A 16,827-nucleotide genomic window follows, 5' to 3' on the forward strand; every position below is an offset into this window, starting at 1 on the left:
TTGCCACAGCATGGTTTCCCCCAGTAGACTTCAGCTCAGTATTGTATGCTTACAGTACATTTTGGTGTCAGAGAAGCGGGAATCTATTTAACTGTAATAGTCAAAGGGGCACATTTGATCTTAGAGTTTAAGGTATGCGATGTTACCAAGTGATCTGTGTTTGGCAGTGATCAGGGTGGACTAGTGATCTGTGCCCTTCAACTGAAGGTAAAGGCTCATAACAGCAAGGATTCCTATGCTGAAGTGCTCTTAAGACATTACTGGTGAGAAAGACTGTACTGTCACTGATGCTGCATACTGATGTCCCTAGAGGGAGGCAAGCAAATAAAAAAAGAATTTCCTTAGTGCTGATCAATAAAAGGTATCACATTATTGTATATGAGAGTGTGTTGGAGCTGAGTGTATGAATTGTAGTGTAACCTCTCCTCAGCCTCTCTACAGAGATAGGCCACTTTTTACTAGTCTGAAATGGGTCCTTGTTCAGTTTCTTTTATGTGTCCAGCAAAAATTATTCCCGCAGGGTTCAAAGCAGGCGGCAAGGAGAGAAAAAGTTTATATTTGAGTGTATGTGAACGTAGTGTCTATTCAATCGATCATTTCAATAACACAGCACCATTTTTACCCTTTCAGTTACAAAAGCCAGCACGAGTCCCCTTCCAGGAATTTAAGAAAACATATTTAAGAAATTGTACAATGATGCAGCAAAAAGTTTGTTATTCCTGGAGTGATACAACTTTCTCAACAAAGATCTCTCTTCAACTAGAGCAAGTAAGGAGACTTCTGACAATATTAAACTGCCAGGCTCACCGCACTGAAGGGATGTCTCCAAAGTGTTGTATATAAATGTTTAATATATCAACTATTTTAATGAATGCAACTACAAAATCAGTTCCAGGAATTAGTTTCACAGGTGGTGCGAGGGGAGAGTGAACCTGAAGCTTTTATTAGAGCATAAACAACAGATATCCAGCAAACAGTTTAAAGAGGATAAACAACAGCTCATAAACATAAAACCACTGTTTAGTTGTGTGTGTGTGTGTGTGTGTGTGTGTGTGTGTGTGTGTGTGTGTGTGTGTGTGTGTGTGTGTGTGATGTGCGTCTGTTTATCTGGATTATCACACACCTAGCGGCCCAGAGAGGTTGGGCCATTTGATCACAACAACAGAATGATGGACAGATTATATACACAGAAAACAACACATAAACATGCACACACACCAAAACACACGCGTACACTCCACTGAGCTACAGGCCAACATGTTGTAATCTGGAGATCAGCTTGTCAGGTGATCAGAGTAAACAAACTATGACCACCGCATGGCTGACAGTTACAATTACAAAAGTGTCAGCTTGTATTTTATAATAAATACAAAGAAGCTAATATGAAGTTTGTCGACTTGTAAATAGTATTCACGTCAACATTCAAGGCATAACTACACCTGGGAAAATCTGCACATTATTCCCTTTCTTGCCACGAGTTAGATGAGAGGATTGATACCACTCTCATGTCGGCCAATTGAATATAAAGCTACAGCCAGAAGCTGGCTAACGTTGCTTCGCGTGACTTTTATTTTAATCGTCTGGAATCTTTCAAGATTATTAGACCCCCAATTCAATAGATATAAAGTTATATTGTCAATGCACAGTATTTTTAACCCTTGCACAACCAGCTCTGTAATCATACACTTAAGTTGTCCAATGACTTGAACGCGCACAAGCCAAATATTTCACATCTCTACACCATACTATAAAACAAGGAAAGATCATTCAACCAATACATTATATAATTAATTAAACTTGCCAAAACAGATTTTTTTGGCCACTAGGGCTCAGTGGAAACAAAATGTAATGAACACAACATTGACAAAATTATCTTTACTATCTTATTATATTAAAGTTGTTATGGTGAACTTGTTAGCAAACACTTCCTATTTTGTCTTTCACCGCATAACACAGGTTTACTCATAGCGTTAGAGCCATGAGGGACCTATTCATGAGACAGACTCCACTCCGCAGTGTAGTTCCATACGCTTCACTGATAAACCCCAGACTTACACTGAATTGCATTGAAAAATTATAAAAGTTCATTGACAGACATGAGAAACTGACACGTATGTTTCTCATGTCTGTCAATGAAACAAATGATGTCTCAATGTTGATATCCCCAGTTCATCGGGCAGCCTCTGATTTGCATCCAAAACAATCCAAGATGGTTGACCTATTCAGACCGACCCCCAATGTGGTTTTGGGGTCTTATTTACACATCCAGCTTGTCAGTGTTATAATTCATTTGGAGTTGTTTTGATGGGTTTCTGTCCACCTGGTGAGTCCAATATTTACTCTCTTTTAGCTCTGGCTCATTCTCCACTACCTCATGAGAGAATTATCTGGCTCTTTCTGCTGTGCTCCACTATGTTCATAGCTAGTCGCTAATTGTGTCTGTCTGTTGTTTGGTGCTTACTCTCAGAAAAAAGCTGCCTGCTGCAGCCAAAAACAGAGAATGAGAATGGTGCAAGTAAACCTGGAAACCTGGAAACCTTGGAAAACCAAGCTAACAAACTAAAAGATGAAGATGAAATCATCGGCTGTCCTTTGTATTCATTACTTTATAGATCAAGTGTCATAGATGCACCGGGCTGGCACACTTTCTCCACTCATAAACATAATATATCAAACTCATACTGTAACTTTTATAGCCTATGTGGAGTCAACCATGTAGGCTTAAGGCCGTCAACCACAGGGTAGGTCATCATGGCAAGCATCAAGCAAACATCCAACAGGATTAATCTGAGCCACAACAAACAGCCGAATTTGCAAGGTCAAAGAGGCTAGTGCATCTTGTGCCTTCTGGCAGTGCAAAATAAGTTGCATTGTCTCCTGTTATCTGAACATGGTATTCAAATTTGAGCAGAGAGGGATCTGAGTGGTCCGAGTGCACTCGCTAAAGCGCTAACAGAGGTTGTGAGGGTGTGCAAGTGTGCAGAGTTCTGTTCAGTAATTCTTAATGGCTTTTAGCATCAACTGAAATCATTTATGACATTCTCTTCCTCTAAAATGACCTTGTACTTGTTCTGTCGCCCCACGCAGCACTTAATATCATCACTCACTTTTTTGACAGCTCGCCAAATTCACACACACAACCTAATTGCAGAACTGTAGTTCACACAGTATTTGTTTTTTCCTGTATGTAGCTGCGTGGGCTGTGTATGCCACTGTAACAATGCAGACTTAAAAACTTGTGTGTGTGCGTCACTGTGCCTTCACCCAGTGTTCCCTGGTATACAAATGCATCAACCTTATTATGTATATGCCAAATGTGGTGTAATATAGTGTGCAGGCATATCATGAGAACGCATGTAATAAAGCCTTCTACATGTATCAGCTCCCATTCTCACTCACCTGGCATCTAAAAGTCTCATGAATTCATGCATGAATAAGTGCCTACATGTGTTTGTGTTCAGTGTTGTGTCTAGTTCCTTTGTAGGTATTTGTGTGTGAAGACAACATTAAAAGCCCTTATCCGTAGGTGTGCACATGGGAACATTACTTTGTGATGTGTGCGTTTGAGTATGTATGGAAATATCAGTTTTCACACTTCTGTGGTGCACTCTGCATGCATTTATGTGTGAAACTGTAAATATATATAAGCTCTGCGTGTATGCATGTAGATCTGCACTGTATTTGGACCAGCAGTTTGTCCATGCCAGTTTGTGTGTGTGTGTGTGTGTGTGTGTGTGTGTGTGTGTGTGTGTGTGTGTGTGTGTGTGTGTGTGTGGTGAGAACAGCTGCGATATAGAGCCTGTCGTGGGCGTGAGGTAATTAGTGCAGAAGATGATTGTATTATTTGGACGGCCGACCAGCGCCGGGGTTCAAAGTGAAGGGAGGCAGGTGAGCTTGTACGGCCTGCAGCTGCATGTTAAACAACTCAAATGGAATCACAGAAGTCCCGCAAGGGGGGAGGAAGAGTGAGAGAGAGAAAAAGGGGAAGGGAAGGTAAGAAAAGACCTTTTTCTTAAGGAAATGAGCGTAGCAAGCCAGGAAGGAATGATGGTGAGAAGCCAGAGAGACAAAATTAACACTAAGACATAACTAAAGTCTAAATCATGCTGTGTTTTTGTGTGCAAATTAGACTGCTGCCAATGTTCCCAAACAAATTCACAACAGCTTCAGGATGCTCTGGCAGTACAGTTAATACATTGTTTTTAAGGTAGAAAAGTGCTACATGGCATTGCTGTCCTGCAGGCTGCAGTACAACTTGGAAAGTGATAAGAGATATCTAGACTATGGACACACCTAAAGCTCACTACTACAGCTATATTCTTCTATTATAGTCATCTAATATCTAATTCATATCCTACAGGTGCGTTCAGATGCACCGGAAAGAGAAATTTTGTGTCTTTGTGCATTTTTGCACAAGCGGCCACTGCACATTTGGCATGAATGTGCAAAGAAATATAGCACGTTAGCATGAGTTTAAGATTATCGCCGTGAGCGAGAGCCACTGCTGTCATGTAACTGCACTGGATGTCCCTGAAGCCCTAAAGATTCTCTCTCTGTGGATGCATTGTGCAAATTTCTCAATTCTTTGAGAAAAAAGTTTTCAACTAGAGCAAATGTGTCCCTATCCTAATATGGGCCTCGTATCTCAATCGGTGTCTATTTGCCTCTCTTTGGGTTGTTTATCTGACTTTCTATGCATTTGTGCAACCTCTGAAATTCTCTTTGCGCTGTATCTGAGCACACCTTAATACATATCAAGTCTTGTGTACCTGCTTTGACTGTAGGGTTGGTGTTGGGAAGCAGCATAGACATCCACGTGATGCATATACAGTAATGTTGCATTAAAAAATACGTTAGGTGCATATCAGTAGTACAGTATACATCTCGGTAAGTACCTAAACAGTGCACTGCATCTCTGGCAGTTGACCACCTCTCTTAATTCAGCACTGTTTCTTTGCTAGAGAAGCTAAAGGAATGCTCTGTCACTGCATTGAGTGGGTGCAGAGAAGATGCACACTGTACCTGTTCTGGCTGGTTAGCATTGGACAGTGGTATCACCATCCAGATGATGTTGAGGTTGTTGAGGGCAGCGCTGGTGGTGAAGGAGCAGGGCAGGACGGCTGCTTGGCCGCGGGCAACCTGGATACTGCTCTGGGACACTGTCACATCCAGCGCCCGCACAGACACTGCAGGAGGAAGGAGGCAGTGATCAGTGACTTGATACACAATAGATAAGCACATACAAGGTGTAAACAAGTAAAAATACAAGAACAGAGAGAGCAGAGAAGACGTCGAAATGCAGCAATTGCAACTCCCAACAGATGCATCCACTACTATCCCTCCTATAACGATTTAAAGATTGCTTATATCAGTTATATTGAAAAACTTGAGTGTGTCAGAGATAGAGACAGAGGGGCAGACATATAGACAGAGGGAGGGGGGGTCTATGAATGGAGTGTTAACAAGCAAAACCTCTGGCATATACACATTTTAAAAAGAAAAAAAGTTGTGTAATCTCTCAGTGCGCCCTTTCTCTGCCGCCTTTTCATCTTTACAGCAAAACAAACATGATTTCCGAACTGAGCTCCTGTTTTGAAATGCTCTCAGCAGCTAAACAAACATCTAGACCACACTGTGAAGGATCACATGAAATATGTAATAGTTAAATGGGGAAGCACGATAGGCTGTCTCTTGAGTTATTCATTTCCAAAAACTACTTGCTTCTTGCTGCTTTCATGGGAACACAGTCTGTATCAATACATACTAAATGAACATGACAAGTGGGGATAGTAATGGTTATTTTGGAAACAATTTGCTGCTTCCTGTGCATATGCAGCATACTAAACAACTATGATAGCTTGCTGTCTTGTGCAACAAAGGTCTTCTAAGTATTCTAACTAAGGAACTAAGGAGCTGCTTTCCTCATCTGGGCTTAGCTGTCAGCCATAACAGACCGACTGAGACAAATATGTACATGGAGCATCCTATTTCTAGACCAGCTAAAGACATTACAGCCTAAATTAAGTTAGATCTCCCCCGCAAGCATGTATCCATGTCCAAAAACCCCAATGGGAAGTAATCTTATCTAAACATGGTGAGGAGGATGATGGCACTGATATGATTACAGATAATTGATCATGTCCTGTGAATCGTGCTTGTTAGTGATAATGTAAGATGATGATCTTGCGATAAGCCAATGGTAGAAACCACCAGCTTGTTATTTGTGTGGTCAAGCCTATATGTATTATTTCTAGGACACAAATTGTTAGGCATTTTCAATCTGCTGAGAATTTAAGTGTCATTTCTGCCGAATATGGGTTTTGAATATCACCATCACATTCTAGCTGACAGACTGCCTGTTGCTCCCTCTCTGTCTGTCCGAAACCTGCTGACTTCCTACGCTTTCCTTCTGCTGGCAGACACCACACACCCTGCAGGCTCACTGCTGGCACGGGGGAGATAGGCAGGGCTGGAACTGCTCCGCTCAGTTATGGTTTATCAGACATATATATTCAGGAAAAAGACTTCCCATAAGTTATGCAAGCTATTTCACTTAAAGGCATTATATTCCACTGGAATGTCAATATGGATCATGTACAGTATGATTCCTCACTCTAACTCAATTGCTTAAAAAAGACAGTACGTTAAACAGCACGACAATTTGCTCAGAGTGTACGTCAGCTAATGAGTTCCCATTACCGTTATGACATCTACAATCTCAGGCCATGATTATAAATATAATGAATAACAAACTCTTAGGTCACTACAACTCTAATCTGATCTTCTTATATCCTCTGTGTACACAATGTTCACTTCATGCACAGAATCAATCTATGCTCTTATTGGAGGATTAAGTGCAAAGAGAAAGAAGTTCATACAAAAGGTTACAACCTTAATTGTATTGGCCACATGAGATCAGTGTTAGTGTTTATTCTCATTGCCACATCAGTATTAAACGTGTTTAGGGAGGAAGAAAGACAGGAAGATTGAAGAAAATAAAGAAAGAAAAAAGAAAGAAAGAAGAAGTCCTAGAGGAATGAAGATAGAAGGAGCATCTTATCGTCCCTAAGCCTCCTCCAAGGCAGCAGTCTCTCAAGCCCACAACAGCTGGAGGGCTCATTTCAAAACACTGGATTAGGGAACCTCTGCGCTCAGAGCCTGTAAGCTCCCACAACCCAAGAAGAAACACACGCACACACACACACACACACACACACACACACACACACACACACACACACACACACACACACAGACTCAAAATCACAAACAAGCACACACACATATATGCTAGCAAACATGTGCACGCAGACTGTACATATATGCATACACATGCCCTCCAACACAGACACACACATGACATGACCCACACACTACCATGCACACATATTCAAACTCATCAGTGTTTGTCATTGGTGACATGTACAGTAGCCCGTTAGGGACACATCTAAGAGACAGAGACAGGAATGGCTCGACAGTTCACAAACTAAACTGCGGCATTGCTTGGCATTGCCTCATTATTGCACACACTTCTGCAAAAGCTTTAGCTGTTCAGCTGCTTTCTTGGAGCATGTCCGGTAGACAACCGCTCTTCCAGAATGAATACTGTAAAGGGTGAGCGACTCATTGTCAAATATGGCCACCCAGATAAAAAATGTATTGACTTCGGTATGATGTATATCGTGTGATTGTGATACTACAAAGAGTATAGCAATATATTTACTGACTTTATGAAACGCTCTCACTGACAGGCCAGGTTTTGAGCTGTTACTTGATGCTTTATTCTTGTTTTTTTGCTTTTCTAGCATGTTTCATTACCATTCTTGCCCAGGGCTGAGTGCAGCACGCAGTTCTGCTTCTGCTTCTTCATGTCTTCAGGCTGACCTGCATACGTGCAATGTAGACAAGTTGTCCATCTCATTTGGGTTTTCCATTCAAGCATTTCTACTTTTCTGTTGACAAACATCTTGTTCCCTGACGCTCTTTTCTGCAGCCCTGAGCTGCCCCAAGGCACAGCTCAGCAGGAACCACACAAGCCTAACTGACGGCAGAAACTAATCATGCTTGATCTCCCTGACGCTGACCACCTACAGTAACACCTGAAATAGATGAGTGCTGCATTGTTGCCTTTATTAGTCCCCAATAAAAGACTTTTACTACTTTCAAAACTCATGATCATTTGTTCATGTCATTTTGATTCAATTATGTCAATTATCCACTGACTAGAATGACATGATTTAAGTCAACAAAAATATGTCGACTAACAACAGCTGTTTAAATATAGATTCAGCAAAATTAACACTTCGTCATTGACTCGAGTATGCAAACTTTAGACATTTGGCAAGTTATCAGTTCATCTGTGAGCTGCAAGCATTCACATACAGGAGCTGAGAAACACTGTCAAGATGAGATTGCCTGTCTATGATTGTATAACAAACCTTTTTTCTCTCATTAACAGCAACTTAACATCTCTTGTTGTTTTTCATTTTGCATGTTTTTGTTTATTATAAAATCAACAATATTGAGAATTTGTGTGCAAAAGAAATCCCTGGTTGGAATTAATTTCATGACAAGACAACATGAGCACCACTTAAAATAGATGGACCATGTAAGTCCTAATAAAATGATTTTACTAATAAGAAAGATCTTAAAAGGGGCATTTTTACATAATTTAATTTACCATTCTGTTAGCTTATGATGTCGTTTTCATATAAGGATTTTGGACCATTGACAATTAATCATAGACTAGAGACAAGAGATGTGCTACTCAGCATTTATGATCATAATGTTTTATATAGAGTGAAAAGGACAGAGTAATGGAAAGAAAATAAAGGCGCAAGTAACAAAGGACAAAGTAAAGGGGAGGAAGAGACTAGAGAGGAACAAAGTGGTGTGACGGATGGGCAGAAGTTTGAGAGGTAATGGACAAGGACGGGGAGGAGAAAAGCACAAGAGAAAGGATGCACCATGAGAAGAGAGGGAGAGAAGACGGATAGGGAGGCACAGAGAGGAAGAATATCAGAAGAAAGAGTAGACGAAAGAGTAGAGGAGGAGTGAAATGGGGGAGGATATAAGGAAGGAGGGGGATGTGGCTGTTTCCAGAGAGGCCTAATAATTGATAAAGTCACCCCGGGCAGTGCTAGCAGTGGTTGTGGAGCGAAGGAGAGAACCAACAGCGTGGCTCCGTTAAAACAGCTCTCTCTCCTCATTCGGGAGCCAAGTGTCAAAACTGCTGTTGATTAATGCATGAGAAAACCATGCACCTCAGAGAGCATGGAAATCTGTGTGTGTGTGTGTGTATGTGTGTGTGTGTGTGTGTGTGTGTGTTGTGTGTGAGGGTGTGAGTGGATGTGTGTGTGTGTGTGTGTGTGTGTGTGTGTGTGTGTGTGTGTGTGTGTGTGTGTGTGTGTGTGTGTGTGTGCACGCGCTTACTCACTCAGTCAAACTAAGGTGCAGCCATGATGGGATGGAGAACAAATGCAGGGTGAATACAACACTTCCACTTTCACTCATACAAACACTCTCTCTCTCTCTCTCTCTCTCTCTCTCTCTCTCACACACACACACACACACACACACACACACACAAGACAATCCCGGCTTGGCAAGTCATTTGCATTCTCTGTTTTTATTCATGTGGCTCTTTTATTCATAGGCTTTACTTTTATTTCAGTTTCAAACAGATGCCCCTGATGCTGTGATGTGATGAGCCTCTGGCACAGCTTCACTGGGTGGGCTGGGACACACACACACACACACACACACACACACACACTCAATAGGGACACACCTATGCATACAGTACATACACCTGTTTAAGGGAGATGATTGATGATAGTGCTTAAAGCCTGACTAGAAAGGTAACAGAAGACACATAAATACATATGTGAAAGTGAAATATATAAACATTTTCTTATCAGGCAACAGCTAATGTCTGAATATTTTAACTCTGACCTTAAATTTACACCCAATTGCTACATCTCTGTGTTTGTCAGTTTAAAGATAATTTCCATAACATACTGTACTAATAATATTCACATTTTGAAACCAGAAAAAATAATTAAATCAAAACTCGGATGGTTTCATGCGTGATAGCCACCTTTTGTCAGCTGCGTTTACTCTAAGCGTGAGAGCTCCTAAGAAGTAAGAGGAGAAGAGTACAAGGGAGCAATGAGAGATAGAGCATAGAATCATGTATCTCCTGCTGCAGGCGTGACAGTTGGCAGCTCTGATCACATTTCATGTTTAATCTGCATCCTTTTAGAATTTATCTTTGGACTCAAACGCGGATTCCAATTTCTTTTGTGCTTTAACTTCCATGCTACAAGTGAATCTACCTCAAGATAGAAAAAAAATAGCAAAAGCATGAAATTAAACACGAGCATGAACACATCTACACATGGATTCATGTGCACCGACACCTGTGCCCACACACAAATGGAGCTCTGTGTCCCATTCTCTTGCAATAGACCCAGGGGCTTCGTGATGAGCTGTGTTTGTGTATGGCTGACCCTCTGATGCTGTCTCTGCCCATGAGGCACCAGGGCGAAACCAACAAGCGAGCAAAGACGTGTGAAACTCAGGTGGTATAGCTGTGTACCCAGCTGCTCGATGGCAACTCATCAAGCACCATGCTCAAAGCACTGCTGAGGTAAAAACAAAGTCATAAACCAACTGAGTTTTTATCCTGAGAGGGTATTTAAAAGACCAGTGTGTAAGATTCCGTGGCATCTAGTGGTGTAGTTGCAGATTACAATACCCTCAACTCACGCCCTGTTTTGAGCATGTGGGAGAAACTACGGTGGCTGCAAAACTCAACATGGTAATTCAATATGGTGGTCTCTCTGAAAGAGGACTCACTCCTTAGGCTGATAAAACATCTCATTCTAAGGTAACAACACACCAATTCTTATTTTCAAGAAAACATATCATTTCTGCCAATAGATCTTCCTAAATCTTACACAACAACACAATAACAACTGTGTACTACTCAAGAGATTTGATGGTGCTTGAAGTTTTTAAATCTTTTCTAATGGTTTTTCTTTCCAAATAGTTTGGCAAAGTTATTTAACATTTTTTAAAGGTTTAATGGAATAGACATTCTGGGAAACTCAATAAGATTGATATAATTCTCATATTTGTTTGTTAAATATGAAACTAGCCAGGAGATGGTTGGCCTAGCTTAAAGACTGGAGACAGGGCTTGAGACAGCAGCTTCTCTGGCAAAGATTCGCCAACATTACAAAATCCAAGGCATAAAAATGACAAGTAGTGGTTTTGCATTGGTTAATGGACTATGGTTAATGTGTTGCACAGTGACTTCCTGGAGCCTCCACAGGAAGTTATTGTGCCTGGCCAAGACCACAACTTGTCATTTTTACAGTTCAGTTTTTGTGCAAATGAAAGAAGAAACATTGTGTTAATTAGTGAGTTTCAGATGCGGTGGTTGGGGAACTTTGTTAGCTTTGGACAGCTGCTTTGCATTGTTGCATTGTCCCTATTTCCATTCTTTATGCTGAGCTAAACTAACTGGCTGTAACTTCATAATTAATGTACTGAGAACAGTACCCATCCTCCCAACTAATTTTCAGCAAGAAAAAGATTTTCCAAAATGTCAGCCTATCCCTTTAAGCAACGCAAGCATTGGTGTCTATCTACCTGCCAAGCATACAATCTCAATTAATCTTTTCAATAACCACTCAAGCTATATCTGATTGTAAATTAATACACCTATTACTCACTTTCTCTACATATGGCTGTAAGAAGATGTTACACATCAGAGTAAACAAACTGAACCTTTAGGACAGGGCTGTTTATAACTGTACTCCATAGGGAGTCACATTATAAAAGGTCCTCATTCATATTTCACAAAGAAGCAAATGTTGGTCCTGTCTTCTGTGTACAGAACACACAAACCTTGCTTACAAAAGAGCTGCATGAACTAAAGCTGAAAAAATCTCTTCAGCTTCTGCCTGCATGCCCTGTCCTAGTTCAAAGGTTGCACATATTTTATTATAATTGCCTGATCAGAACCACTGACTCAAACGAATGCGAAAACTATGGTATGGATGCAGTGAGCTGATACATGAATCAATATATAAACGGCGAGGTGCTTCCTTGGAATAAACTTTCTGGTTGGGAAAACTCCTTTGTTCACTCTTATTCTTTAAATTCACACTCATTGGATTAGAGGGATTTTGGTGGGTCAAAGAGAACTCAGATGATGGTGTCAGCTTAACGTCTGCCAGAGGTTTTGCTCACATGACTCTGCCCATTTAATCCCCCCCTTTTCCTTTCTTTTTCACTCCTCTCTTCTCCTCTCCTCCCATTTTTCCTTCCTTAGTCCGCCCAACAAACCCTCACCAATGAAAGAGCCTTAAAAATCTCTTGCTCATCCTCCCTCTCATCCCCTGCCCCGCCCCTTCTAGTTGACCTATTAGCCACAACAGCCAACTCCCTAACAGGGCCCACTGACTAGCCTAGATAGCTTAATACTGTCCTCTAAACTGTACTGAGTCTGACTAGTCCGGCTTACTGTGCTCCTAATGCACTACTACTACAGTATAAACACAAGTCATCATACACCACATACAAGCTACAGCATGTAGCAATGGTCACACTATTTGCTTGCAGCCGCATAAACACAATCACAATCATGAGTTGTGTTTCCACCGCAGGAACTTTCCTCAGGGAAATAGGAGCCTTTGGAGGAACTCAGCGCATTTCCACCGCAGGGACCAGGGTCTAAATGAAGTTCCAGAATTATTTTACCCTGCAAAAAGGCCCTGCTCAGGGAATAGTACTTTCCAAAAGTACAGGAACTTTAGGGCTGGGGTATATACTGCAAAGATATTCAATTTACAGAATAGAAGCAAAACAGATGTGTATAAGAAAATGGAATCTGTGCAAAGAATATTGCTTTTGTTCTGACTTGTGATGATAAAGCAGCAGAAAGTTTAACTCCTTACTGAAATTAATGCCATACACCTCTTTATCTGGTTGTACACAAACAAACACACATCACATGAGTAGCAAAACATCCTCACTTGCTCCTCATGAGACAGCCTTCCAGCTGACCACAGCAGATTTATGTGTGTTTCTCTGGAATAGTATGCATGTATGCATGATCAGTCTACCCCCAAGCTGCACAATAAGTAATTGTTGTTTTTTATTTTGCTGGATGGTAAACAGTTTTTTTTCCATCCAAGAAATAAGAGAAAGCAACTGGCAATTAAGGGTTATAACATGCTACAATATTATGCCATAACTGTGACACACATTACTCCTCACATAGAGTTACTGACAAGGATAAGAAATATTTTACCTTTTTCAATAACAATCTAAAGACTGATTGCAAATGCAAATTAAATGAAAGTTATTTTGAAAAAAGCTAACGGGTTATCAACCAAACCAGTGTGCTCGGCTGTGTGCACTGAGCTAGCAGAAGGTTAAAGTAGGCCACTGCCCTCGTGCACAGATAAGCCTGGGCACTGGAAGACTACTGCTAAAGCAGCAAACAGATGGCTCTGCACATGCAGCCCTGGACACAGCTACACACACACACTCACACACACAATGTCCAAAAAACATCAAGTACCAACTTCAGTGGAGTACACTAATCACAAATATACAGCTCTAATCAAAAACAGCACTCCCATGCTTGCTCATACAGCAACAAAACATGCTGTTTTGCAAATTGCCCACACATGTTACTCTGTGTGTTGTTTCGTTTGACAGCTGAGGAACCAGACCTGGATTTCCCCAAAGAAACAGGCTCTGTTCCTGTCAGCCGCCAGCCACCTTGCAGCCTTCATACCGTCTCTGTGTGTAGTAACTCCATTCCCTGTCAGACTTGCATGTTTGGCAAACCTGCCACAGTGTCTGCATGTAAATCTAACATCCTGGCAAACATACTGATCTGCCAGTAAGATGACATGATTGGCAAGGGGTTCTGTTTTGCTATTTGGCAGCTGCCATCCTCAAGTCCCTTTTAAGTGAGTGACAACGCCCTGGTTTCGCCAAAGTTTTCCAAATGAAGTAGCACAGTGGGTATCTATGTTTGGTACATATAGCAAGTATAGAGGCAAGAGTCAGCAGGATAACAGGCGTGAAAATTACCTTTAATTGACTTGGATAAGATTATTTTTATTATTTATATACATATAGATATATATAAATCAAAGGAACCCTGTGCAGGTTTGGAAAGGTACATACATACATCCATAGAACCATTCCAAATGTAATGTTTTCAGTTTTAAACCACAGGGACCTGATACTGTTGTGTGTTGTGGAAAGGCAGCACTGTTTCCCTCTTTGTACTACTTGCGGCCAGGTAAGGCCAGACTCCTGGCACTCTCTCCACTGTCTGCACGGTACAAGTTAACGTAAATACAGTCTAAGCTTCTCAATCAGCCAGCCAGAGCCTTGCAGCGCCAGCCAGCAGATAATACTAGAGGACTATTCCAGGAACCAGCATTTAGCCTAAGGTAACCTTGTCTGATGCCCCTTAGTTAGTAATTGGCCTGTAGGTAGAGCTAGCTCTCTCTCCCTCTCTCTCTCTCTCTCTCTCTCTCTCTCTCTCTCTCTCTCTCTCTCTCTCTCTCTCTCTCTCTCTCTCAATTATCTTATCCTTTGTTCTTTTCTTTGTTTTTTTCCCACTCATTCTGCCTGGTTTGATCTTTGGATCTCTCGCTCTTTCCTCCTCTCCTTCACTACAGTTAACTCTCCAAATGAAGACAGTGATTTTAAGCCCGCCAACACTGGCTGGGCCACTAGGGAGCAACAGTACTTCTGCAGGTGATTTGGTCAGTGCAGTTCTCTGGCAATAAGGGCCTGTGATGATTTATCGTCTGTTTGAGTCCCTGTGTGGCTCACCTTCAATATGAACCCTTGCTCAACTCAGTGCCACTGACGTGTTATTATTGGAGGAAAGCAGAGAGGCTGGAGCGTACAGCTGAGGCTGTGGTGGGGCAAAGTCCTGTACCACATATGAGTTCAGATATTTTAATATGGTTAAATTTAAGAATCATTTGTTTTACTGCTTAAGATATGATGTTTTTTAATTATTTCTAAATATACAAAAAGTCAAAAGAAAGAAAACTATTAGAGTATAAAGCTATGCCTTTACTGTTGCCAGTTTGTGATGGTGAACACCCTGATCAACACTTACATGGTGTTGTTGTCTGCCTTCATACTGTGACTGAACTGATTACAACTGTGGACCTGAGTATACAGTACCTTCATGTTAGACAAAATACATACAGTGAGGGTATTTTATTTGTCAGGTCCCTAGAAGTGTAATGTATGCTTTTAAGGGTAGGGGGCAAATACAGGCAGGGGTGGATCTAGAGGGGTGGCATGGGGTGGCAGGCGCACCTTAGTTTGGTGTCAAATGCTGTCAAACTCATTAATTTAGATACATTTTTAATGCAGGATCTGACATGTCAACATTTAAAACTAAGTCATTGTTTTAACTACAATGAAAAAAGTGTATGTATTTGGAAAAATGTCTGAAGATTTGTCAGTAAAATAATTTATTGATTTCTACTGCCACCTTTAGCTATTTCTACTCAATGCTTTACTACTATGCCGCAATAATGTAATGTTTTTAAGTTCAAATATCTAGCTTTTCCACTACAACACTGACATATACAGTATGGGATTGTAATTAAATCAGTATATATTTCTGTCATCCCATACCGCCCTATAGGTACGCATCTGATTACAGGCAGAGGTGCATTAATGTGAATAGGTGATGGGGTGATGAGAGTATGTTTAACCCAAGGAGAATAGGAAAGAGAAAAACATTAAAAAAATTGTAGCAAAAGTACAATATCAACAGACCTCTTTAACAGCCTGTTCCTATTCTCAACACGCATTTAGCTGCTATAAACTATTACATAGAGCAGTCCGGCTACTCTTCGAATTTTTTCATGTTGTTTTTAGGAGGATCAGATTAGTAGAATTGGGAAAATTCTCTGGTACCAAAATTGTATTTTAGCCTGTTAGCATGCCATCTGTCAGCAGAAACTAGGTATTAATGCATCTCTAAAGCCAGAGGAGGCAGGGTGTCTGACCAGTCCTGAATTAGAGTGTGTTTTCTGAGGACAGCAGGATGTCAGTCAGTCAGAGAAGGATGGAGTCAGTCAGGGGGTTTTAGTTAACAGAAGGACCAGACCACGGCCATTTCCCCATGAGAACTGCTGCTTCTTACTTCAACATCTCTTGCAGGGAAACGCATACACAACTTTTTAAAATTTTGTCAAAATGGCATCCTTCCTTTTGGTATTTCTCTCTTTCTTTCTTCATCTTTCTGCATGTTATCTAACCTCCCTCCTTTCCTCATGATTAGTAAAAAGCAACAAACCAAGACATAATATATTCTTACACACATACACTCAGCATATGTAAGAAGTAGTAGTCTTAGTGTAGTCTTGTCAAACTTGTGCTTTATTTGAAACCACTGAGAACCTTTTGACTGTGCTTCACCAGCTGTCTCACACACACACAAACACACACTTGTCCTAAACTTTTTTGCCCCAGTGTCAAAAAAAGGTTCTCCCTGTGGACAGCTGCTCTTGGCTGACTCCGCCATGATATACGACCAGCCAAGTGATGCATGTTGTTATTTAGAGAATAAATAACAATAACTATTGATTCCTTTCAAGAAGCCATTTTAATCTCATTTAAAAATGTTTTTGCTTCCCAGCTGTCTCATTTAGTGATACTATTTACAGATCAGCACAGTCATATTTTGAGTAATTGCTTTAGGTGATCCAAGAAAAAAGGAGGGGATGGGCTGACATAGATTCTTTCAAAATAGACATT

The 16,827-nt window shown here is 40.9% G+C and overlaps 1 protein-coding gene across 1 annotated transcript in view; it reads right to left on the reverse strand.

The window, feature by feature from the left end:
- The window catches only part of igsf11 (immunoglobulin superfamily member 11), a 97,154-nt gene that overhangs the window by 11,843 nt on the left and 68,484 nt on the right, over positions 1-16,827 (reverse strand). Inside the window, exon 3 of the mRNA XM_051396807.1 lies at positions 5,023-5,186. Coding sequence (XP_051252767.1) covers positions 5,023-5,186 — 164 coding nt within the window. The remainder of the gene's footprint in view (positions 1-5,022; positions 5,187-16,827) is intronic.

The sequence above is a fragment of the Dicentrarchus labrax genome, unplaced genomic scaffold (genome assembly GCF_905237075.1).
Source record: "Dicentrarchus labrax unplaced genomic scaffold, dlabrax2021, whole genome shotgun sequence".
NCBI lineage: Eukaryota > Metazoa > Chordata > Actinopteri > Moronidae > Dicentrarchus > Dicentrarchus labrax.